The 26,443-nt window shown below is 39.3% G+C and overlaps 1 protein-coding gene across 1 annotated transcript in view; it reads left to right on the top strand.

Moving 5' to 3' along the window:
• LOC148778716 (putative uncharacterized protein ENSP00000383407) overlaps nucleotides 1–26,443 on the top strand; it is a 47,611-nt gene that overhangs the window by 9,666 nt on the left and 11,502 nt on the right. Inside the window, exons 3-4 of the mRNA XM_088836124.1 lie at nucleotides 21,252–21,289; nucleotides 24,407–24,444. Coding sequence (XP_088692250.1) covers nucleotides 21,252–21,289; nucleotides 24,407–24,444 — 76 coding nt within the window. The remainder of the gene's footprint in view (nucleotides 1–21,251; nucleotides 21,290–24,406; nucleotides 24,445–26,443) is intronic.

The raw sequence follows: 26,443 nt of genomic DNA on the forward strand, positions 1-26,443 counted from the left end.
TCCTCAACTCTGAGAGTCCTCAGCCCAAATGTGTTTGTAATTTTCCTGTAGGGAAGAGGTACTCTCAAACTTAAACACTTTACACCCAACCTAACAACATACATAGTTAGAGTGGAAATTTATAGTTCATACTAAAAATAATGTCATTTGTCACATGAATTGAAAAGAAAAATAAAATGAGAGAAGAATCCTAAGCCTCTAGACTTCTCTTAATCTATTTTATTTATGCATAGTTATTAGACTTGAGAAGTTTTTTGGAGGTTGTAAGATGTTCCAGGGCCCCCAAAGAGAAGACCAACTGCATAATTAGAGAGATGTTTAAGGGAAAAAAAGTAAGGTTGGGATTTTAAATGAAGAACATAAAAAATATCCAGTTTACATTTTATTTGAATTTCTAGGAGGGATTGGTAATGGAGAGCTAAATAGTCTAAAGAAGAACTGATTTAAAATGACACTTTATTAAATTTTAAAAAAATAATAAGTGGTTCATTTATAATATATAGCAAAGTCAGAGAGTTTTGGAGGGCTACTACCAAAAAAAGATTAACAATAATAATAATAGCTAAAAAGTTTGATAGAGTGAATAATCATTCAGCGAAGCAAACATGCTGAAAGAAAATAGACTAACATACTAGCCTAGCTGAAGATTGATTACTTTATTACGTTAGTTAAAATGTCGGTTGTTACTGCTTGATTCTGTACCTATTTTAGCACCACTTTATTATGTCTTAAGCTAATAAACGATCTTGAATTAGAAAAAAAGTGAGAACATAAAATGTTTGTACCTCTGCCAGTTTGGGGTTAACAAGATCAAGCCTGAATTATCAAGCTTGCCATCTATATTGATTGAAGTAAGCCAATAATTGTCAGTTCTCCACTTCATTTTGTATCTCATAAATTAAATCGGTAAGATATTTAAGCCTTTTCAAGTGTTAGTGTGTTAGTCGCTCAGTCGTGTCTGACTCTTTGTGATCTCATGAACCGGCCCACCAGGCTCCTCTGTCTTGGAATTCTCCAGGGAAGAATACTTCACTGGGCAGCCATTCCATTCTCCAGGGGGTTTTCCTAACCTGGGGATAGAACCTGGGTCTCCCAAATTGTAGGCAGATTCTTTACCGTCTGAGCCACCAGGGAAGCTCTTCTCAAAAATGAGCTTAAACATGAAACAGGGGATATATCTCTATTATTTGTAGGATGCACAAATATTCATTCAATGAATATTGGTAAGCTAAATGAATGGATCAGTGAAAATTCATTAGTCACACTAAAGAAAGTCTTAATTATGGAGAATGTATGATGCCGTGTCATACATGAGCTTTGGAGGTGGGCAGATGTGAATCCTTATTCTAACTTTGCACTTACTAGCTATTTGACTTGTAATGCTGTTAAAATTCCCTAGACCTCAATGTCCTCCTCTGTAGAATGAGGACGACAATCCTCGGTATGGATTCAGCCTAGGTCAGTTTCAAAGAAGAGCATCCTGGCTTTCCGCTGAGTACCCAAGTTAGAATGACAGATGTATTACAACAGTGCTGTGACCCCATGAACTCTAACCCACCAGGCTTCTCTGTCCATGGGGTTTTCCAGGTAAGAATACTAGAGTGGGTAGCCAGTCCTTTCTCCAGGTGATCTTCCCAACCCAGTGATCAAACCTGGGTCTGCATTGCAGGCAGATTCTTTACTGTCTGGGCTACTAGGGAAGCCCATAAGTGGGCCACAACTATTTCACTTTACCCTCAGCCCTGCATCAATTCTACCATCTGATGTAGGATGAGAAGGGTCACTCCTTTAATTTTTAAACACAGATAAATAAATTATCTCAAATATCTATCTAGTAAGAATTCCAAGCTGAAACTCCAATACTTTGGCCACCTCATGCGACGAGTTGACTCACTGGAAAAGAGTCTGATGCTGGGAGGGATTGGGGGTGGGAGGAGACGGGGACAACAGAGAATGAGATGGCTGGATGGCATCACCGACTCTGTGGACATGAGTTTGAGTGAACTCCGGGAGTTGGTGATGGACAGGGAGGCCTGGCGTGCTGTGATTCATGGGGTCGCAGAGAGTCGGACACCACTGAGCGACTGAACTGAACTGAACTGAACTGAAAGAATCCAAAGAGTTAGGATAATTGCCACTATTGAATTTTATCAGCTAACTGCTTCTAATTAATTCTTTAACACTTATTTTGTGTAAGGCACTGTTAGAGTCAGTTGGCATACCTTAGTGAATAAAATTGTCAAAGATTAAAAAAATAAAAACAAAAGTAAAGAAAACCATGCCATAGAAACTATACGTGGCCCACAGAGCCTAAGCTATTTCCATCTGACAGCTCATGGAAAAAGTTTGCTGATCTAGCAAGTAACATTTTTAAAAAGAAAAACAGGTTGAAATTAATTTAATAATGTTGTACTTAAGTATATGTAAAAGATTATTGCTTCAATCTTTCAACTTGTAAGTTAATGAGATCTTTTATATTCACATAGATTTTGAAATCCGGTGTGTATCTTATACATCTCAATTTTGATGCTAAAATTTCAGTGGTTAAAGTGAATCCTGCTCCTAATGAAACAATAAAACTTGTGTATTTTTGAGCCAGCTTCAACTTCAAAATTTAAATTAAATTAAAATTTAGTTCCTCAGTCAGACTAGCCATATACCAATTGCTCAGTAGCTACGTACAGTCAGAGTGGCTACTGTATTGGACAGTGTAGAATTAAAGGCTTGAAATTGCTGGTGATGTTGAGGTATCCAAAGAACTAAATAATATTAATTCCCCACTTTACTTTGGGAAATAAAAAGTATAAAAATACTTGATGATAAACAGTTATATCCTTTTAAGAGACAAGACTATAGGGAATAAGTGTATTAACCAGTGAGGAGGCTGAGATTAGTGATGTGTCTGAAATGGATGGAGTAAAGACTGCAGTTCTGGCTTCCCAAACACTAATCTTGTTCTTTGGCCTCTCTGTCCCAAGCACATGTGTGTGTGTGTGTGTGTGTGTGTGTGTGTGTGTGTTGCATGTGTAGGTAAGAGTTAGAGAGAGTAGGAGAGGCTGAGTGGGAGAATATGTTTTGGGGAGATAAGAAGTGAAGAGGAGGGGAAGACAGAAAGATTACGAATCCAGCCTTCTTTTATACACTGAATATAATCTAATATATATGACATGGCAGAGAGAACTTGAGATGGGCAATGAAGTTAATAAACTTGAGTTTCATTTCTGCTCCCCAGGCAGCTGAAAACTCTGTATCCTTGAAAATGTTATTGAACTTCTCTGACCCTCAGTTTTCTGAGCAATAGACTATGGATAAAGATGTCTGTCTCTTGCTTTGTAGCGAGGATCAAATGCTATGACGCACGTTAAGCACCTGGCATAATGCATGTTAATGTTCATTTTCCTTCCTTCTACAACCCATCACACCAGGGCAGAGTGATCCTTTAATTTAATATCCTTGATTAAATGACTTTAAGTCAACTCTCACTTGAGCTTGGATGTCGTTTTAAAATAACTGCTCAAAAAATTTGTAATCAACACTGCTTACCTGAAAGCATTGATTTTTACCAGGCTGGACAGGAAGAAGCAACAGGATTTATTGTTGATGTGCATTAGAAAACCCAAGATTTTAATCTCCACAAATTGCCTCAAATCATGAACAACCAGTTTGAGTGCAATGTTTGACATTCATTCTGAGATGTCCCTCCACGTGTAAATAATAGTAAACAAGAAAATCTATCGCAGTGACTCTTATTATCCTAATTTATATTTCAGGTGTTTCTTTGGTCCATTTTAAGTTAAATATTTTCTAAATGCAAGTTTATTTCTTTATTTATTTTCATGTTCTTACTCATCAACATTCTGCACTGATAAAAAGAACTGGAGAAATCAATTAAATTGCTCCCAGCTACCAGATGTTAATGAGAGTGTAATATAGCAGATTCAAACACAGTTTTAAAGACAAATGATATGATGCATGTCTAACAGTTGGTTAGAGCTCAACACTAATGAGGCCAAGGTCAAGGGTTTAATCCCCTCTTGGCCAGTTAGTTTTGCTCTGTTCCATAGCCACTGGCAGGATCCATGACCCAGCCTGCCATCTGGGCCATGCATGCCATTGATCATTAAGGAATCTGGGTTAGAGGGTGAGGTGGCACCATTACCCACCACAGGAAGAGCCACTGAAGGGAAGAACAACCCAGCTGCCCCTGAAGATTTTACTTCCCTATAATCAGTCTTCAGGCCACTAGCGCAATTCTCAACTTTCAACGTGGCAGAATTTATGGGGCATTGGTGGGCTTTCCTGATAGCTTAGTTGGTAAAGAATCTGCCTACAATGCAGGAGACCCCCAGTTTGATTCCTGGGTCATGAAGATCTGCTGGAGAAGGGTTAGGCTATACACTCTAGTATTCTGACCTGGAGAATTGCACAGACTGTATAGTCCATGGGGTCGCAAGAGTCAGACACGACTGAGCAACTTTCACTATGGGGCAATGGTAAGGGCATTAAGAGAGAAAACTGAGTTCTTGCCTTGGTTTTGTTTCTAAATAGCACTGAATAATCATTACATAATCTTACTCTTCATTGCCACCTTTATAAGATAATAGGATTAGACTAGATGTTCTCAAAAGTCCCCTTGCTGCTGGTTCCATGAGTACGTTTTAATAGTTTTTTGGAAGGAAGGGTATTTTTTAAGATAAAACACAATTATTTTTCTTTTTTTTTTCAAGTTTATGAGGAGCTTATTTAATACAACATGAATTATTTTTCCTGTGTAATCTAAAATAAACGATATTGAATATAGGTATATTTATTTTAAACTGATTACCAAATGCTTATTGCTAACATTTTTAAAAAATTTTTATTTAATAAATGTTCTTTGTACCATTTATTAAAACACTATTATTTTTCTTCTGAAACTGAAGGCAGACTTTTAAGATGGCCTCTAATAAACCCTACTGAATAAATCAGGATTCTGTAGAGAAACAGAACTAATAGGATGTGAATACATAAAAAGAGAAATTTATTTTAAGGACTTGGCCAGTAGGGAGGCTGGCAGGTCTGAAATTTGGAGGGCAAGCCAGCAGGCTTGAGACCCAGAGAAGGGCTGATGTTATAATGAGTTGAAAGGTAGTCTAGAGGCAAAAATCCTCTTCCTTGGGCATTACAGTCTTTTCTTCTTAAGACCTTCAACTGTTGAGGTGAGGTCCAGCCAAATAATACGAAATAATCTGCTTTACTCAAAGTCTATTTCAATGTTAATTTCATTGGTGTTTGACCAAGTGTTGGGTTCTTTGGCCTAGCCAAATTGAACTACAAAATTCACCATCGCTTGCCTTCTGGTATTTATGTCTTTATGTAATACTCACCTTTCTTTGTGTGTGACTTGATTTCGGCAGAATTTGACAAAGGTAATAGAAAGTCATATCTATGATTAAGTTATAAAAGATTATAACTTCTGTCTTACAAGCCAACTGTCTCCATTGCTTTCTTGCTTGCACATTACAGTGAAGCAAGATCCCATCTAGAAGGGGCCTGTGTGGCCAGGAACCCAGAGCAGCATTCAGCCTACAACCAGCAAGGAGCAGAGGCCTATATTTCAACAATCTATAGAAAACAATGCTGTCAATAATTGCTGAGAGAGCTCGGAGGAGGATTCTTTTCCCAGCTAAACCTTTAGATGAGACCTCAGACTTTTGGGCCAATAGCTTGAATGCAAGCCTGAATCAAAGGATCCACATAAGCCATGCTCATATTCCTGACACAAATAACTTGTGAAGTGATACATGTGTATTGTTTTAAGGCATTACATTTTGAAGAAATATACTGTATAGTAGTAGATAACTAATGCAGGATCTAAAATTAACTGATAAGTTATTGATCAGAGTTATTTGCAGATAACCAAAATCCAAGTTAGCTCCTTTAAGCAGAAAGAAATGGATTGCAGGCTTAAAAATTCTCCAAACTGTTAGGAGGTTGAAGACACATACTCTGAGTTTGAAGAAATGACTGAGAAGCACACTGCAAAACTTGCCATCCTAAAGAGAGCCACTGCTACCAGCACCATCCATCATAAGTGGTGAAATCAAGATGCCACTATCCTAGCAGCAGGCTTCATAACTACACTATCTCTGCTGAGATTTGCAATATTAAAAATGGATGCTCACACCTTGTCTTTTCTCTCATGTTTGTCGGTTTTGAATCAATGTCTTCAGTTGGTCCGTGTGATGGATAGGACCTAAGCCGCACATCTCACCCTAGTGACAAGAGGAGTCTCCTCTCTTTCTCTCCTTCCCTTCCTTATCTCTCTCCCTCCTTTGCTTCTCCTTCGCTTTATCTCTCTCCTCCTCCTCCTGCTCCTGCCTCCTCCTTCTTCTACACACTGATTTTAGGGTTAGTGAATGACAGATATTGGCTACAGCAGGAAATACATAAATCAAAAATATCTAGAGATAAAATGAAACACCGTATAATTAAATGCTGTATTATAAGTATAAAGCTCAACTTCTACAATAATTCTCAGAATGGGATTTCAAAAACATAATACAATAGGAGCACAAAATGTGCAAGTCAAACATAAAAATCCCAGCTTTTAAATTTACCAGCTATGCTGATTGCAGCCATGAAATTAAAAGACGCTTGCTCCTTGGAAGGAAAGTTATGACCAACCTTGATAGTATATTAAAAAGCAGAGACATTACTTTGCCAACCAAGGTCCGTCTAGTCAAGGCAATGGTTTTTCCCGTGATCATGTATGGATGTGAGAGTTGGACTGTGAAGAAAGCTGATCGCCGAAGAATCGATGCTTTTGAACTGTGGTGTTGGAGAAGAATCTTGAGAGTCCCTTATACTGCAAGGAGATCCAACCAGTCCATTCTAGAGGAGATCAATCCTGGATGTTCATTGGAGGGACTGATGCTAAAGCTGAAACTGCAATACTTTGGCCACCTCATGCGATGAGTTGACTCACTGGAAAAGACTCTGATGCTGGGAAAGGTTGGGGGCGGGAGGAGAAGGGGATGACGGAGAATGAGATGGCTGGATGGCATCACCGACTCTGTGGACATGAGTTTGAGTGAACTCCAGGAGTTGGTGATGGACAGGGAGGCCTGGCGTGCTGTGATTCATGGGGTGGCGGAGAGTCGGACACGACTGAGCGACTGAACTGAACTGAACTGAATCTCAGACAAGTCCCTTAAACCCAGTTTGTTCTCCTATAAAATAAAGAAAATGCTTGTTACTTTCATTCATCATTTGAGAATAAAAGTGACAATGCAGTTAACATTATTAGTGCAGTGGCAGGCACAAAATAGATGATCAATAGTATTCGTTATCACTAAGAACCTGATTGTGGTTTGTGGTTTAATGGTGCAAGTTCAGTGGAGAAGGTAAGATTTAAGCTGGGCTTGAAAAGGAAGAGCTAGGGTTAAAAATGGTGAAGGGAAAGTAAGTAATAGATTACCCCTGCACCCCGTCTTAGCATCTTCCGCAAAATGCCTTAAAAAGCACTTAGAGCTAAGTGTCTTATAAAGGGATACATGTACACGCTGAAAAGTGACATGTCATCTTAGAATAGGTGAGTAATGAAGTCAAAGTAGGTAACTCCCAGGTCGGTATTCTAACCATTCAACTGCATTTCTTACTTGCCTCCAAACTATTAAAATTGGGAATTTTTTTGTTCTGTCTCCATATTAGCATCAGCATTGACATAGCTATTAATAACATAGACACTAAAGGAAGAAAATGAGATTAACAAAGGCATCCTATCAGCCAGGCCTTCATCAAACTATGAACAAGAGGAGTCAGTGTCAAAACAGTACATGCAATCCTTTTCTTGATTTCTAGATTGTGAAATGACTCATAACAAGTTGACATATAAAACACTGATCAGCTTCATTAAAAACACCGCACTTTTCTTTCATTTTTATTTTTTATTCACTGTATCTACAGTCACATACAGCTATTCTTCTGCCACCATTTCATATGTGAACCATTTCTGGTGGTTTTAATTAGTTTCCTCCCGTAAATAGAGACGTATGTTAAACTAAAATGAAATCAATAGATTAAGGTTAATCATTCCCTATTCTCTTTTTTATTTCCTAAGCTTACAATTACTAATTGAATGTAATGAAACCCATGTTATCTCTTTAATCATGTTTTAAAGAAAAGGCTGTAAAGCAAAAAAGCCCATTCCCATTTTAATTTTCTCTTAAAAGCTTTTGTCATCTCTATTGACTTTGGATTGAAATATTATAGATAAGGAAACATGGATTGTTTCTTCTGGAAGAGTTTTTCAAGTTCTTGTTCACCAACCTTCATGTTATAGGTGTAGAGACTGAAGTTCTGAGAAGGTTCTTGGACCTTAGCTGCAGTTTAGTAGCACATCTGCAAAATCAGGGCTTCCCTGGCAATCGAGTTGGTAGAGAATCTGCCTGCAATGCAGGAGATGCCGGTTCACTTCCTGGGTTGGGAAGATCCTCTGCAGCAGGGACAGGCTACACACTTCAGTATTCTTGGGCTTTGCTGGTGGCTCAGACAGTAAAGAATCTGCCTGCAATGCGGGAGACCTGGATTTGATCCCTGGGTTGGGAAGATCCCCTGGAGGAGGGCAGTCAGCAACCCACTCTAGTATTCTTGCCTGGAGAATTCCAATGGACAGAGGAGCCTGGAGGGCTGCAGTTCATGGGGTCACAAAGAATCAGACATGACTGAGCAACTAAGCACACACCCACTGGGAAATCAAGCCAGGTTCTGGAGTGTCAGTTCAGTGCTTTTTCATAGTAAGAATGGAGCTTGATATATTTACCCATCTTATTTCCTATCACAGTTTTCACAAACTTGTTCTTATTCCATTCAGGGCTATGAGGATTAAATAAGATAATGATATAAGTGTCAGGCAACATTAAATGTAAACATTACTTGTCTTTCTCCTTTCTAAAGCCTTCAGTTCAGTTCAGTCCCTCAGTCATGTTGGACTCATTGCAACCCCATGAACTGCAGCACACCAGGCCTTCCTGTCCATCACCAACTCCCAGAGTCCACCCAAACCCATGTCCATTGAGTGGGTGATGCCATCCAACCATCTCCTGCCCTCAAACTTTCCCATCATCAGGGTCTTTTCCAATAGTCAGCTCTTCTCATCAGGTGGCCAAAGTATAGGAGTTTCAGCTTCAACATCAGTCCTTCCAATGAACATCCAGGACTGATCTACTTTAGGATGGACTGGTTGGATCTCTTTGCAGTCCAAAGGATTCTCAAGAGTCTTCTCCAGCACCACAGTTCAAAAGCATCAATTTTCGGTGCTCAGCTTTCTTTATAGTCCAACTCTCACATACATATGAGCACTGGAAAAACCACAGCCTTGACTAAATGGACCTTTGTTGACAAAGTAATATCTCTGCTTTTTAATATTCTGTCTAGGTTGGTCATAACTTTCCTTCCAAGGAATAAGCGTCTTTTAATTTCATGGCTGCAAACACCATCTGCAGTGATTTTGGAGTACCCCAAAATAAAGTAAGCCACTGTTTCCACTGTTTCCCCATCTATTTCCCATGAAGTGATGGGACTGGATGCCATGATCTTAGTTTCCTGATTGTTGAGCTTTAAGCCAACTTTTTCACTCTCTTCTTTCACTTTCATCAAGAGGTTCTTTAGTTCTTCTTGGCTTTCTGCCATAAGGGTGGTGTCATCTGTACATCTGAGGTTATTGATATTTCTCCCAGCAATCTTGATTCCAGCTTGTGCTTCTTCCAGCCCAGCGTTTCTCATGATGTACTCTGCACATAAGTTAAATAAGCAGGGTGACAATACACAGCCTTGACATACTCCTTTTCCTATTTGGAACCAGACTGTTGTTCCATGCCCAGTTTTAACTGTTGCTTCCTGACCTACATACAAGTTTCTCAAGAGGCAGGTCAGGTGGTCTGGTATTCCCATCTCTTTCAGAATTTTCCACAGTTTTCTGTGATCCACACAGTCAAAGGCTTTGGCATAGTCAATAAAGCCAAATCGATGTTTTTCTGGAACTCTCTTGCTTTTTTGATGATTCAATGGATGGTGGCAATTTGATCTCTGGTTCCTCTGCCTTTTCAAAAGCCAGCTTGAACATCTGGAAGTTCACAGTTCATGTATTGGTGAAGCCGGGTTTGGAGAATTTTGAGCATGACTTTACTAGCGTGTGAGATGAGTGCAATTGTGCAGTAGTTTGAGCATTCTTTGGCATTGTCTTTCTTTGGGATTGGTATGAAAACTGACCTTTACAAGTCCTGTGGCCACTGCTGAGTTTTCCAAATTTGCTGGCATATTGAGTGCAGCACTTTCACAGCATCATCTTTCAGGATTTGAAATAGCTCAACTGGAATTCCATCACCTCCACTAGCTTTGTTCATAGTGATGCTTTCCAAGGCCCACTTGACTTCACATTCCAGGATGTCTGCCTCTAGGTGAGTGATCACACCACTGTCATGATCTGGGTCATGAAGATCTTTTTGTACAGTTCTTCTGTGTTTTCTTGCCACCTCTTCTTAATATCGTCTGCTTCTGTTAGGTTCATACCATTTCTGTCCTTTATTGTGCCCATCTTTGCATGAAATGTTCCCTGGTACCTCTAATTTTCTTGAAGAGATCTCTAGTCTTTCCCATTCTATTGTTTTCCTCTATTTCTTTGCATTGCTTGCTGAGGAAGGCTTTCTTATTTCCCCTTGCTATTCTTTGGACCTCTGCATTCAAATGGCTATATCTTTCCTTTTCTCCTTTGCTTTTTGCTTCTCTTCTTTTCACAGCTATTTTTAATGCCTCCTCAGACAGCCATTTTGCTTTTTTGTGTTTCTTTTTCTTGGGGATGGTCTTGATTCCTCCTGTACAATGTCACGAACTTCCATCCATAGTTCATCAAGCACTCTGTCTATCAGATCTAGTCCCTTAAATCTATTTCTCACTTCCACTGTATAATCATAAGGGATTTGATTTAGGTCATGCCAGAATGGTCTAGTGGTTTTCCTTACTTTCTTCATTTTAAGTCTGAATTTGGAAATAAGGAGTTCATGATCTGAGCCACAGTCAGTTCCTGGTCTTGTTTTTGCTAACTGTATAGAGCGTCTCCATCTTTAGCTGCAAAGAATATAATCCGTCTGATTTCAGTATTGACCATCTGGTGATGTCCATGTGTAAGGTCTTCTCTTGTGTTGTTGGAAGAGGGTGTTTGCTATGACCAGTGTGTTCTCTTGGCAGAACTCTATTAGCCTTTGCCCTTCTTCATTCTTTACTCCAAGGCCAAATTTGCCTGTTACTTCAGGTGTTTCTTTGAAGAAGGCAATGGCACCCCTCTCCAGTACTCTGGCCTGGAAAATCCCATGGATGGAGGAGCCTGGTAGGTGCAGTCCACGCGGTCGCTAAGAGTCAGACAAAACTGAGAAATGTCACTTTCACTTTTCACTTTCATGCATTGGAGAAGGAAATGGCAACCCACTCCAGTGTTCTTTCCTGGAATCCCAGGGACGGGGGAGCCTGGTAGCTGCCATCTATGGAGTCGCACAGAGTCAGACACAACTGAAGCGACTTAGCAGCAGCAGCAGCAGGAGCAGCCAGGTGTTTCTTGACTTCCTACTTTTGCATTCCAGTGCCTTATAATGAAAAGTACATCTTTTTTGGGTGTTGGTTCTAGAAGGTCTTGTAGATCTTCATAGATCCATTCAACTTCACCTTCTTCAGTGTTACTGGTCGGGGCATAGACTTGGATTATCGTAATATTGAATGGTTTGCCTTGGAAATGAACAGAGATCATTCAGTCATTTTTGAGACTGCATCCAAGTACAGCATTTCAGACTCTTTCGTTGACTATGATGGCTACTCCATTTCTTCTAAGGTATTCCTGCCCACAGTAGTAGATATAATGGTCATCTGAGTTAAATTCACCTGTTCCAGTCCATTTTAGTTCGCTGATTCCTAGAATGTTGATGTTCATTCTTCCTATCCCCTGTTTGACCACTTACAATTTGCCTTGATTCATGGACTTAACATTCCAGATTCCTGGAAAAATGCAGTATTGCTCTTTACAACATCGAACCTTGCTTCTATCTAAAGCCTTGTGTAAATATAATTTCATGGATCACAACACATCTAAGGATTCTTAAGCAAGTTCCCAGGTGGCTCAGACCATAAAGAATCTGCCCCCAGTGAAGAAGACCCAGGTTAGCTCTCTGGGCCGGGAAAATCTCCTAGAGAAGGGAATGGCTACCACCCTCGTATTCTTGCTGGAAAATTCCACAGGCAGAGGAGTCTGGCAGGCTGCAGTCCATGCGGTTGCAAAGAGTTAGACACAACTGAGATACTAACACTTTCACTTCAAGCAAGTTCTAATAATAAACAAAAGCAAGTTCTAAAAACTGGTACAAATGAACTTATTTACAAAACAGAAACAGACTCACAGATGTACAGAACCAACTTATGGTTACCAGGGGAGAAAGGTGGGTGGGGGAGAAATAGATTGGGAATTTGGGATTGACACATTACGTACTGCTATCTTTAAAATAAAATGTCTTTCCATGAAAATAAAAATCTGGAGGAGAAGCTTTTTGAAAAGGAAGAATATTTTGTAACGCAAATAACCATCTTCTAAGTAACCTATTTCGCCATCCTGGATATTTATAGCACTGTGAGAGGAGTTTGTTAGTTCAGGATTGATAGAAAGTTCACTTAGCTCACCAGTAGACAAATGGCCAAGTTCTGCGCACTTTACCAGCCCTGTCCCTGATGAATTAGACATAGTACTCATGCATTCTCCAGGTGCTGCAACCTCTAAGATCTGCCCTGAGATGATGAGCCTTGTGGGGATACCATACACCACCTGCTTCTCTTGAGGAAATCAGAATTCATTAGCACATGGGATTATTACTCTTTGATAGAAGCTAGATGGGCTGGCAAGAAAGTCTACTTTTCCCATCAGAATGAGCTGATGTTGCTTCTGCTGCTTCTTCTTGATTACATTCTCAAGGGGGGATAAAATCTGTTCTCCCTGAGAACTATAGGTTTATTATAGTGATATACTGTGAGGACTCCCAATGTGAAGTCTGGCGTCTAAATTCAATGATTCCTGAAGTGCCCATTTTTAATTAAATGTGCCATCATAAATTACTGGGCATTCTTTGATGATTATGATGATAGCATTCACAAAATGATTAGTGCATTTAAAACACATCAATCTACTTTCCATACACTTGTCTTGAAATAAAACTACATATTCGTACTATATAAAACAGATAACCAATAAGGACCCACTGTATAGCACAGGAAACTATCCTCAATATTTCGTTATAACCTATAAGGGAAAAGAATCAGAAAAAGAGTTCATGCATATGTGTCTAAAATGAAATATAACTGAATCATTGTGCTGCATACCTAAACTTAACACAACATTTAAAATCAACTGTATTTAATTAAAAAAGGAATTCAACCCAATCAGACAATGGGCAGAAGACCTCAGTGGACATTGCTTTAAATAAGACATAAGGATGGTCAAAAAATACATGAAAAGATGCTCAGCATCACTAATTATTAGAGAAATTCAAATCAAACTACAATGAGATATGACCTCACACTTGTCAGAATGCGTACATGCATGCATGTATTCTCAGTCGTGTTCAACTCTGTGACCCCATGTTCTGTAGCCCCCCAGGCTCCTCTGTCCATGGAATTTTCCAGGCAAGAATACTGGAGTGGGTTGCCATATCCTCCTTCAGGGGATCTTGCCAACCCAGGGATCAAACCAGCATCTCTTGCATCTCCTACATTGCCAGGCAGATTCTTTACTACTGTGCCATCTGGGAAGCCCCAGTCAGAATGACTGTCATCAAAAACATTAAAAAGATAAATGCTAAAGAATGAATAGAGAAAATGGAACCCTCCTACACTGTTGGTAGGACTCTAAATTGGTAGAGTCACTACGGAGAACAGTACTGAGGTTTCTTTAAAAACTAAAAATAAAGCTACCATATGATCCAGCAATCCCACTCGTGGCCATATATCTGGAGAAAACCATAATTTGAAAGGATACATGCACCCCAGTGTTCATTGCAGCACTATTTACAATAGCCAGAACATGGAAGCAACCTAAATATCCATCGACAGATTAATGGGTAAAGAAGACGTGGTACATATATTCAACGGAATATTGCTTGTCCGTGAAGGGAATGAAATAACGCCATCTGCAGCAACATGGATGGGCCTAGAAATTCTTATACAGAGTAAAGTAAGTCATAAAGAGAAACAAAAACACTGTATAATATTGTTTATATGTGGAAGCTAGGAAAATGATCCAGATGAACTATTTGTAAAGCAGAAATACAGTAGATATAAAGGTAGAAAACAAACATGTCTACCAAAGGGGATGAGATAAACTGGGAGACTGGGAGACTAGGATGCACTACTCTAAAATAGATAACTAATGAAAACCTACTGTATAGTACAGGGAACTCTGCTCTGCTCCATGGTGACCTAAATGGGAAGGATATGTACAAAAGAGTGGATATATGTATATGTATAACTTTGCTATACAGCAGAAACTAGCATAACATTGTAAAGCAACTATACTCCACCAAAAATTAATAAAAAGTTATGTGAAAAATACTAAATTATTCGTACTATTGTTTTGATAAGAATATTCTTTCTGAGTTTTCTGTTTAATAGTGGCATATGAAAAGTGACAGTGAAAGTCACTTAGTCGTGTCCGACTCTTTGTGACCCCATGAACTGTAGCCTGCCAGGCTCTCCTGTCCATGGAATTTTCCAGGAAAGAATACAGGTGTGGGCAACCGTTCCTTTCTCCAGGGGATCTTCCAAACCCATGGATCAAACCCAGATCTCCTGCATTGCAAGCAAATTCTTTACCATTTGAGCCACCAGGGAAGCCCAGTAGTGGTACACAGTATTATATTTTTTCTTCATTTTCGCAATCACTCTCCCTTCTGGCCAACAGTGTTCAGTTATGGGATCTCTGATCTAGTTGAAGGGTAGATTTTGTATCTGTGTAGTCCCAGGTGGCGCTAGTGGTAAAGAACCCACCTGCCAATGCAGTAGATTTAGAGATCTGAGTTTGATCCTTGAGTCAGAAAGTTCCCCTGGAGGAGGGCATGGCAACCCATTCCAGCATCTTATCTGGAGAATCCCATGGACAGAGGACCCTGGTAGGCTATAGTCCATAGAGTCTCAAAGAATCGGAGATAAGTGAAGTGACTTTGCATGCACGCATGCATAGAAGTAGTATTGTGTATTCATTAAGGCTGCTGCTGCTGCTGCTAAGTCGCTTCAGTCGTGTCCGACTCTGTGCGACCCTGTGCGACCCCACAGACGGCAGCCCACCAGGCTCCCCCGTCCCCGGGATTCTCCAGGCAAGAACACTGGAGTGGGTTGCCATTTCCTTCTCCAAACTCATTAAGGCATCAGACATGAAATCTCAGTTTTACCACTTACTAGTTATGTGACCTTATGCAATCTAACTGCTCTGTTCCTCAGTGTATTCATCTGTAAATTGAAGATGATTATAACAATATAAACCTCACAAGATTGTTGGGAGTACTAAATGAATTACTACATGTAAAGCATTTGGAACTATGCTTGATAATCCGTGAGTGTTCTGCCATTATTATTCGGATAATGTGTTAATCAAGAAATTAGAAAAACAATGGCAACTTGCTTTAACCTACTGGGCTCAGACTAGCTATAGTTACTAACATTTGTCTTTGTGGTGCTGTCCATTGAATAATTTAGGAGACTTCTTCATGTAATTTTTCTCCACATGTTTGTAATCAGGTGCAGAGGCAGCAAGGAAGAACTCGTGGGTTGCAGGCCTCCTTTACAGGGTGATGGTTTGTTATCCAGCACAAAAACCTCCTCCTTGTTTTGAGAACAGAGCCGAAAGCTAGCTACATACTTTTTTCATCTCTCTGGTGACTTTCAATGCACTGCAAAATTAACCCACTTTATAAGCGTCATTAGCATCCTCTTCGCTAGACGCCTTTTAGAATTTTTTTAAAGAAACTTCTATGAATTTCCATGTCTTTTTTTGAACACTGTGGGACTTTTATTGAAGCCTAAAATACTTTGGCCACCTCATGCGAAGAGTTGACTCACTGGAAAAGAGTCTGATGCTGGGAGGGATTGGGGGCGGGAGGAGAAGGGGACGACAGAGAATGAGATGGCTGGATGGCATCACGGACTCGATGGACATGAGTTTGAGTGAACTCTGGGAGTTGGTGATGGACAGGGAGGCCTGGCGTGCTGCGATTCATGGGGTCGCAAAGAGTCGGACACAACTGAGCGACTGAACTAAACTGAACTGAACTGAAAAGGCTAAGAAATATCCAGACACAGGCTCGTTCAGTTTGGTTGCAAGTGAATCTTGGAATAGTGGTATTTTGATATTAAAATCATTTTAGTTATGCAAGTGAATTAGCTTTATTCTTGCAAGAGAATGAGTTGAAATAAAAGAAATTGGGTTAGCTTATATTAATAAGAAGTTATATGTATGTATACAACTATGTGTGTATCATATTTACATTCAACTCTTGCCTCAATATTGGAATTCTACATAACCATTAATGAATAATTAATCTAATGAGAAATAACATCAGTAAGTACCTTCATTGGTTTGGAGATTTTATAAAGGCTAGCTCATTTAATCTTCTAAATTAGAAAATTCATGAAATCCAACAAGATCCTCCTTCTGAGAGCAGTAGTCATTGATTATGACTTTTGAGAAAAGAACTAGTTGCAATACATTTTTTACTCTAAAAGAGTGTATGGTACATAATAAATCCTCAATTAATGTTTGTTAAATGAACTGTGGATATATGAATGAATGAATTATATTATTTTAAGGAATATATGGGGTGATGAAAATGCCTAGCATTTAGCCAAGGTAAACACTGTATGTGTGACCCTAGACAAGTCAGTTTACTGTCTGGGACCTCGATTTATTCATTTGCAAATCAAAGGTCAGATCTCATCAACTCTTCAGTCTTAAAAACTCACCATGGGATTTACACCATCATTTACTGTCAATCAATATTCTCTGTACAGAAATACTTTTCACATTTCCATTAGCTTGGCAACAACAAGTCCTGATATATTCACTTCATTTTTTCTTCTGACTTTGTGATTTGAAAGTAAGATTTAAAAACCAATAATGCAAGAAACATGCACATATTAGATTCAACCCCAAAGGACAGTCGCCTATAACCACAGTATGAGAACAGATAGATGGCAATTCGTATCCAAAATTTCTGTATTCTTTTAAAAGGCATCTTCTCTTTCTTCATTCAAATTGTTTTTAAATTTTCCCTAATTTGATCTAGTTTCATAGTTATGTAAAAGTGCTTTGCTCCTAGAGCCTACCCTCTTCTACTTGAAAAATAACACAGGTTGGACATACTTTTTAGTTTCTACCAGCCCATTCATAATAATTTGTCCACATTTCATTTTTTAATTTTCCTAAAAATCGCCAGGGGTAAAAATTAAATTAAGCTACAAATTCCCTAATGAATGAAAGATAAGACTAATGATTAGTACTTGACTGAGGGGATAATAAAGGCTAATAGGAGCATGCTTTACCTGGTATTTATGGCAAGTGTCAAATTAATGGAGTAGACAGAATGACTTCATTGACTCTCTGAAGTGGTGTTTTCCTTTTGTAGTTCAGAGTATCACACACACACAGAGACACACACACAGATATAGTTCTGAAAATAAAGCTGTGTGTAGTGCTTCTTGACTTTCCCCTCCAGGAATAAAGACCCTAGGGTCTGAACTCCAAAGCACATGACAGTCAGCACACCAGGCCTCCCTGTCCATCACCAACTCCCGGAGTTCACTCAAACCCACCTCCATTGAGTCGGTGATGCCATCCAGCCATCTCATTCTCTGTCGTCCCCTTCTCCTCCCACCCCCAATCCCTCCCAGCATCAGAGTCTTTTTCAGTGAGTCAACTCTTCGCATGAGGTGGCCAAAGTATTGGAGCTTCAGCTTTAGCATCAGTCCTTCCAATGAACCCCCAGGACTGATATCCTTTAGAATGGACTGGTTGGATCTCCTTGCAGCCCAAGGGACTCTCAAGAGTCTTCTCCAGTGTCTTCTCCAGCACCGCAGTTCAAAAGCATCAATTCTTTGGCGATCAGTTTTCTTCACAGTCCAACTCTCACATCCATACATGACCAATGGAAAAACCACAGATTGACTAGACAGACCTTGGTTGGCAAAGTAATGTCTCTGCTTTGTAATATGCTATCTAGGTTGGTCATAACTTTCCTTGCAAGGAATAAGTGTCTTTTAATTTCATGGCTACAATCAGCATTCGCAGTGATTTTGGAGCCCAAAAAAATAAAGTCTGACACTGTTTCCACTGTTTCTCCATGTATTTCCCACAAAGTGATGGGACCAGATGCCATGATCTTAGTTTTCTGAATGTTGAGCTTTAAGCCAACTTTTTCACTCTCCTCTTTCACTTTCATCAAGAGGCTTTTTAGTTCCTCTTCACTCTCTGCCATGGGGTGGTGTCACCTGCATATCTGAGGTTATTGATATTTCTCCTGGCAATCTTGATTCCAGCTTGTGCTTCATCCAGCCCAGCGTTTCTCATGATGTACTCTGCATATAAGTTACATAAGCACAGTGACAATATACAGCCTAGCGGATGTTGGCAATTTGATCTCTTTTTCCTCTGCCTTTTCTAAAACCAGCTTGAACATCTGGAAGTTCACGGTTCACGTATTGCTGAAGCCTGCCTTGGAGAATTTTGAGAATGACTTTACTATCGTGTGAGATGAGTGCAATTGTGGGATAGTTTGAGAATTCTTTGGTATTGTCTTTCTTTGGGATTGGAATGAAAACTGACCATTTCCAGTCCTGTGGCCACTGCTGAGTTTTCCAAATTTGCTGACATATTGAGTGCAGCACTTTCACAGCATCATCTTTCAGGATTTGAAATAGCTCAACTGGAATTCCATCACCTCCACTAGCTTTGTTCGTAGTGATGCTTCCCAAGGCCCACTTGACTTCACATTCCAAGATGTCTGGCTCTAGGTGAGTGATCACACCATCGTGATTATCTTGGCCGTAAAGATCTTTTTTGTACAGTTCTTCTGTGTATTCTTGCCACCCCTTCTTAATATCTTATGCTTCTCTTAGGTCCATAAAATTTCTGTCCTTTATCGAGCCCAACTTTGCATGAAATGTTCCCTTGGTATATATAATTTTCTTCAAGAGATCTCTAGTCTTTCCTATTCAGTTGCCTTCCTCCATTTCTTTGCATTGATCGCTGAGGAAGGCTTTCTTATCTCTCCTTGCTACTCTTTGGAACTCTGCATTCAGATGCTTATATCTTTCACTTTCTCCTTTGCTTTTCGCTTCTCTTCTTTTCACAGCTATTTGTAAGGCCTCCCCATACAGCCATTTTGGTTTTCTGCATTTCTTTTCTATGGGGATGGTCTTGATCCCTGTCTCCTGTACAATGACATGAACCTCCGTCCATAGTACATCAGGCACTCTGTCTATCAGATCTAGTCCCTTAAATCTATTTCTTACTTCCACTGTATAATCATAAAGAATTTGATTTAGAACACATGATAACAAAGCATAGAGAATCGAAGTAGTGATCAATCTGACCATTAACTCCTCAAAGTTCTGTTGCTATTCCAACTCACCTCAGGGCTTGGTTTATGACTCCCTCATCTTTACTTCTGTCCCAGCTCTCTTCTACAAGACTATCCTCTGGGTGATCCATAGGCATTTTAATTTGGCAAAATTTGTTCAAGTTTGGGGACTTGACTGCTTCAGCAGATGGGTTTTCAGTTCTACTCAACAACTTGAAGTAAGTAATTCAAATTGTCCTTGAAGATAAATCTTAGTAAAAACATAATAAGGGTTTGAGGAAGGGCCCACTTAGTTACTATGTAGGGGAAAGCTTATCCTGGATTTTACAGCACTCAGGCTATCAAGCATTGGAATAATAAAACCAATTGTGAATAAAATCTGCAAAAAACACTATGCTGTATACTTGAAACAAATGTCATATCATAAATCAAGCACACTTTAAAAAAAGTACTTTCCTTCTTCCGATTTTTATTCACCACTCCTTTCAGCCTTAGCTTTTCTGTTTTTCTCCTTATATGGAATATTGGTCCCCAAAGTCTTTACTATAAAATTCCTACCACACCAAACAAAATTCTTCAGAACATGATCTGCTGCCTATCATATAAAATGTGTTCAAAAAACACTTTGAACACCAAATACATAAATGGTTTTTGGATGAAGGACTGGATGAATGATAAAGAAAAAATCTGAAGAGAGTTCCTAAAGGTGCCCTGAAGCAGTTTAAGCCCTTTCAAGGATGGATGGTGAAAGACAGGGTGACACTGTCTTCCACCAGGGTGTAAGGGATATAACATCAGCTTCTCTGAAGGAAAAGGCTGGATGAATCACAGGTGTATTTCAGCACACGGGGTTTTGTGGTAGGCTACTGTCTATCTTTCTCAAAAGAAGAGAATGTAATTAATATACTCGTATACTCCTTTCCTTGTGGTCTTGAAGGGTTGATGGAGGATATAAAATTGAGGTTACAAGGATTTAACTACAGAATTTTTTTTAAAGGATTTGCCTATTAACTGTCAAGGGCTTACAATAAGGTAAACATGTATTGGTGTTGGAGAAGACTCTTGAGAGTCCCTTGGACTGCAAGGAGATCCAACCAGTCCATTCTAAAGGAGATCAGTCCTGGGGGTTCATTGGAAGGACTGATGCTAAAGCTGAAACTCCAATACTTTGGCCACCGCATGCGAAGAGTTGACTCATTGGAAAAGACTCTGATGCTGGGAGGGATTGGGGGCAGGAGGAGAAGGGGATGACAGAGAATGAGATGGCTGGATGGCATCACCGACTCGATGGACATGAGTTTGAGTGAACTCCGGGAGTTGGTGATGGACAGGGAGGCCTGGCGTGCTGTGATTAATGGGGTCACAAGGAGTCGTACACGACTGAGCGATTGAACTGAACTGAACTGTACTGAAACATGTATCAAAGTTACAAATAGAGAAAAAAGTAAAAACTAGAACCGTGATCATACTAAATATATTTTAAAATACAGTCATTTTAGTAGAAAAAGGCAAAGTGAACTCCATTTGGAATATACTGAAAGATAAACTATACTTGAATTATCTTTTTGATTTCTTGGAGTAGTATTTTATTTTACTTTTTATTTTCTTTTACAGGACGTTTCTAATTTTGATACTGGGAAAGCAAAAAGAAAGTAAGTCAAATTTACTTTGAAAACTTTATGTTCTCTTAGTTCTATAATGTTGAGTGGAATATTTTAGTGGGTTTCCTGTCGAAGTGCTTTTTAAAAATCGTCATGTACCAATCTAGGTATACTTTACTCTGCTACCATTTATATTTATGCTGATGCATAGGAAACGGGTGTTGTGACATTGCTGTAGACAAGGATGCAAAAATTAAATTTTCAGAAGACGAAATGTATCTAAACTAGGTTCAGATTAAAGTGGAAGCCTACTCAAAAACATGTTTCTATTGGTGACCTATTAATCTTCTGGAGTTCTTCTAATCCAAATAAAAATGTGTTTGCAAAGAGATTTGGGTTATTTAGGTCAGGCTTGGCTTTATATTCAGCACATCAAGCTGCCAGAGGATGAGACACACACATGTTGCATAAGGTAATGGGATTTTTAACCAATAAGCAGGAAATACATAGCGGCAGGAAGTTGGTTTATGGGGAAATTTCCAGATTGGTTGCTGATGATACAGAACAGCTTCCTTGCACCCTGGAATGGTCTGAGACTAAATTGTCAATATGTGAACTTCTTTCTGGATGTAGTCTTTTTCGACAGCTCTTACCAGCCCCCAACCCTCCCTCTGCCCCCACCTCTACCCACAAAGCACTTTGCGCTTTCATAGTCTTTCCTCCCTTTCTTGCTAAAAGCTTTTTCCCAGTAAGGATATAAAATGCATCCATAGTAAGTAGGTAATTGCATGATTAACAGCTTAGAGCACCTGCCAGGGTAGTTGTATTTTAGTCATAGTTAGCTACTTAAACTGGAGAAGGCAATGGCAGGCCACTCCAGTACTCTTGCCTAGAAAATCCCATGGACGGAGGAGCCTGGTAGGCTGCAGTCCATGGGGTCGCTACGAGTCAGACGTGACTGAGCGACTTCACTTTCACTTTTCACTTTCATGCATTGGAGAAGGAAATGGCAACCCACTCCAGTGTTCTCGCCTGGAGAATCCCAGGGACGGGGGAGCCTGGTGGGCTTCCGTCTGTGGGGTCGCACAGAGTCGGACACGACTGAAGCGACTTAGCAGCAGCAGCAGCAGGAATAAAGAAGGTTTGTTTTTTTTTTCAAATCAGGGCTCTTCTCAGTCTTAAAAATCGCCCCTCTATGTAACTGTTTATTCTATCCACAGATAAGGAACTCACTAATCCCAAATCAAATATGTACACAAAATTACAACTATTGGTTTATGACTGATGCTTCTACAGATTAGATGATATCCAAACATGGAGGGGCAGAAGCAGGATAAATGAGAGGGAAAGTACCTGATGACAACTAAACTAGGATTTTTCAAACATAAGCCAAATCAATTAACGTGTTTTTCAAATTCCTACCAGTTTAACTTGAAAACTTTTGGGGTTTTTCAATTCCGTTGTCCATCACTCCCCCGAGAGAATAATCCCTTCTGTCGTTATGCACCTACTTCACTTTATAATATTATAAGTAGCTTTTTTAGGAACACTTGCTACTTCCCAAGAGATGTTCTGAATAAGTATTTTGCATTGAAAAATTAAAACAAACCTAAATAAAATAGTTAAGAAAAAAGAAACACTCTATATGCAGGATTTTGCTTACAAACCTCAGCTAAAAAAAGGTGAATAATGGAAAACACCCCTGTTATAACAAAATTGTTTATACATACACAATATGCTTATGTTCACCTAAAGTGTAAATTGACTAATACAATCAAGCACCAATTTATAGTCAATCTTATTTCATTTCTACCCACCTGACTTACCATTCCCACCACCCACACTGGGGTTTTTATAAAGCATTTCTCAGACATACAATTTCATGTTCCATTATATCATTAGAAAACAAGAATCGTTTTTAAAAGCATAGCCACAACTCCACATTTAGAGAAAAACGTAACTACTGCACTAGAACAATATAAGAAAAATAATCTGATATCACCAAGTTTAGGGCCAGTGTTAAAAAGTCTCTGGTAGCCTCAAGTGCTTTTTATAACAGTAGCTGGTTTATTTGAATCGTGATCCAAAGAAGACTCATGCAATGCATTTTCTTCATGTTTCTCAATTTATAGGTCTCTCCTCCCATTTATTTGTTGAAAAAACTGAATTGTTCTTTCTGAGGAGTTTTCCATAGTTTAGAATTTTACTGATTGCATCCTCTGTGTGTGTGTTTTCAACACATGTTCTCTGTTCTGTTTACTGTTAATTTTTAGTCAGATCTCCAGGCTTGATAAGATTAAAGTTTCATAAGGCTTGATAAGATTCAAGTTATTTCTGTCTATGTATTTATTTTTAAAGTAGGTCATCAGTGACTTTTTACTTCCTGTTGCATTACATGGGAAGCTCATATAGCTGCTTGTCTCTATTTTTATGACTGTGAAGTTGTTTCGTGGGTTCAGGTGGTATCAAACTGATCCATCCAGCACAAGTTGCCCATCAGCCTTTTAATGAAAAACTTTAATTTCAATTGGCAATTATTGCATAGATTTATTATTTTATTGGGTTTCCCTGGTGGCTCAGAGGGTAAAGTGTCTGCCTGCAATGTGGGAGACCTGAGTTCGATCCCTGGGTCGGGAAGATCCCTGGAGAAGGAAATGGCAACCTGCCCCAGTAATCTTGCTTGGAAAATCCCATGGACAGAGGAGCCTGGTAGGGTACAGTCCATGGGGTCACAAAGAGTTGGACACGGCTGAGTGACTTCACTTTTCATTGTTTTATTAGGGATTGTACAGTGGTTGTATTCAAATTGCAATATTTTTCTGTATTTATTGAATATAATTATTTTTAAAAGAACTATTTTATTATTTTGAGGTACATTCATATATAATGGCCTACTGTTCTTTTTTTGCAGGGTTGGGGGTGCTGAGATTTGTAAATGTTTCTTTATATTGCATGGAAATTTCCAATCCAAGATTATACTTTGATCAACTATACTTTGTCATCTAGGCTCAGGAAAATTCAGGTCCAAAAGTAAAACTTACTTAGAGGTAGAATTTATTTCTGCTCACCATGGCTTTGCACTCATGTCTAAGTGATCTAATTTCTACTTCACTTAAAATATAACTTTTTAAATCTAGACTTAAATATCTGTTTCTTTTGTTCCTCTAGGTCAATCCGGAGATCTATGTCTGAAAGTAAAGTATTTGGTTAGTAATTCCTAAGATTACTCATGCACATGATACATTCTATTTCTCTAAGAGTGATTTTCTTCTGTTAATGCCATAAAGTAACAGAAAGTGATGAATGAAAGACAAATTGATTCGTCTTTGAATTATATAGAAGAGATTTAAAACAGAAATGCGGTTTTACTCTAATTTTAAATGGCTATGACAAATAACAGTAGAATGGGAAAGACTAGAGATCTCTTCAAGAAAATTAGTGATACCAAGGGAACATTTCATGCAAAGGTGGGCACAATAAAGGACAGAAACAGTATGGACCTAACAGAAGCAGAAGATATTAAGAAATGGCAAGAGTGCACAGAATAACTACACACACACACACACACACACAATTAATGACCCAGATAATCACGATGGTGTAATCACTCACCCAGAGCTAGACATCCTGGAATGTGAAGGTGAGTGGACCTTAGGAAGCATCACTACGAACAAAGCTAGTGGAGGGGATGGAATCCTAGTTGAGCTATTTCAAATTCTAAAAGATGATGCTGTGAAAGTGCTGCACTCAATAAGACAGCAAATTTGGAAAACTCAGCAGTTGCCACAGGACTGGAAAAGGTCAGTTTTCATTCCAATCCCAAAAAGTCAACATCAAAGAATGTTCAAACTACCACACAATTGCACTCATCTCACATGCTAGCAAAGTAATGCTCAAAATTCTCCAAACTAGGCTTTAACAGTACATGAACCGAGAAATTTCAGTTGTTCAAGCTGGATTTAGAAAAGGCAGAGGAACCAGAGATCAAATTGCCAACATCCATTGGATCATAGAAAAAGCAAGAGAGTTCCAGAAAAACATCTTCTTCTCCTTTATTGAATACACCAAAGCCTTTGACTGTGTGGATCACAACAAACTGGAAAATTTTTCAAGAGATAGGAATACCAGACCACTTTACCTGCCTCCTGAGAAATCTCTATGAAGGTCAAGAAGCAACAGTAAAACCGGACATGGAAGAATGGACTGGTTCCAAACTGGGAAAAGAGTATTTCAAGACTGTGTGTTGTCACCCTGCTTATGTAATTTATATGCAGTGTACATCATGAGAAACACTGGACTGGATGAAGCACAAGCTGGAATCAAGATTGTCAGGAGAAATCTCAGTAACCTCAGATATGCAGATGACACCACCCTAATGGCAGAAAATGAAGAGGAACTGAACAGCCTCTTGATGAAGGTGAAAAAAGATAGTGAAAAAGCTGGCTTGAATCTCAACACTCAAAAAACTAAGATCATGGCATCCAGTCTCATCACTTCATAGCAAATAAATGGGGAAACAGTGGCAACAGTGAGAGACTTTATTTTCTTGGGGTTCAAAATCACTGCAGATGCTGACTGCAGCCATGAAAGTAAAAGATGTTTGTTCCTTGGAAGAAAAGCTGTGACCAACCTAGACAGCATATTAAAAAGCAGAGACATTATTTTGCCAACAAAGGTTCATCTAGTCAAATCTATGGTTTTTCCAGGAGTCATGTATGGATGTGAGAGTTGGGCCATAAAGAAAGCTGGGCACCAAAGAAATGATGCTTTTGAACTGTGGTGTTGGAGAAGACTCTTGAGAGTCCCTTGGGCTGTAAGGAGATCAAAGCTGTCGATCCTAAAGGAAATCCGACCTGAATATTCATTGGAAGGACTGATGCTGAAGCTGGAACTCCAATACTTTGGCCACCTGATGCAAAGAACTGACTCATTGGAAAAGTCCCTGATGCTGGGAAAGATTGAAGGCAGGAGGAGAAGGGGACGACAGAGGATAAGATGGTTGGATGGCATCACTGACTTGATGAACATGAATCTGAGAAAGCTCTGGGAGCTGGTGATGGACAGGGAAGCCTGGCGTTCTACAGAACATGGGGTTGCAAAAAGTTGGGCATGACTGAGCAAGTGATCTGAACTGAAGACAAATAAACCACTGGCTTATTCAGAATAATTTCTTTTTATACTAAAAAAAAGAAAATCTTTTATTGG

The sequence above is a fragment of the Moschus berezovskii genome, chromosome 1 (assembly GCF_049115385.1).
Source record: "Moschus berezovskii isolate FMDL1 chromosome 1, NW_MosBer_1.0, whole genome shotgun sequence".
Lineage (NCBI taxonomy): Eukaryota > Metazoa > Chordata > Mammalia > Artiodactyla > Moschidae > Moschus > Moschus berezovskii.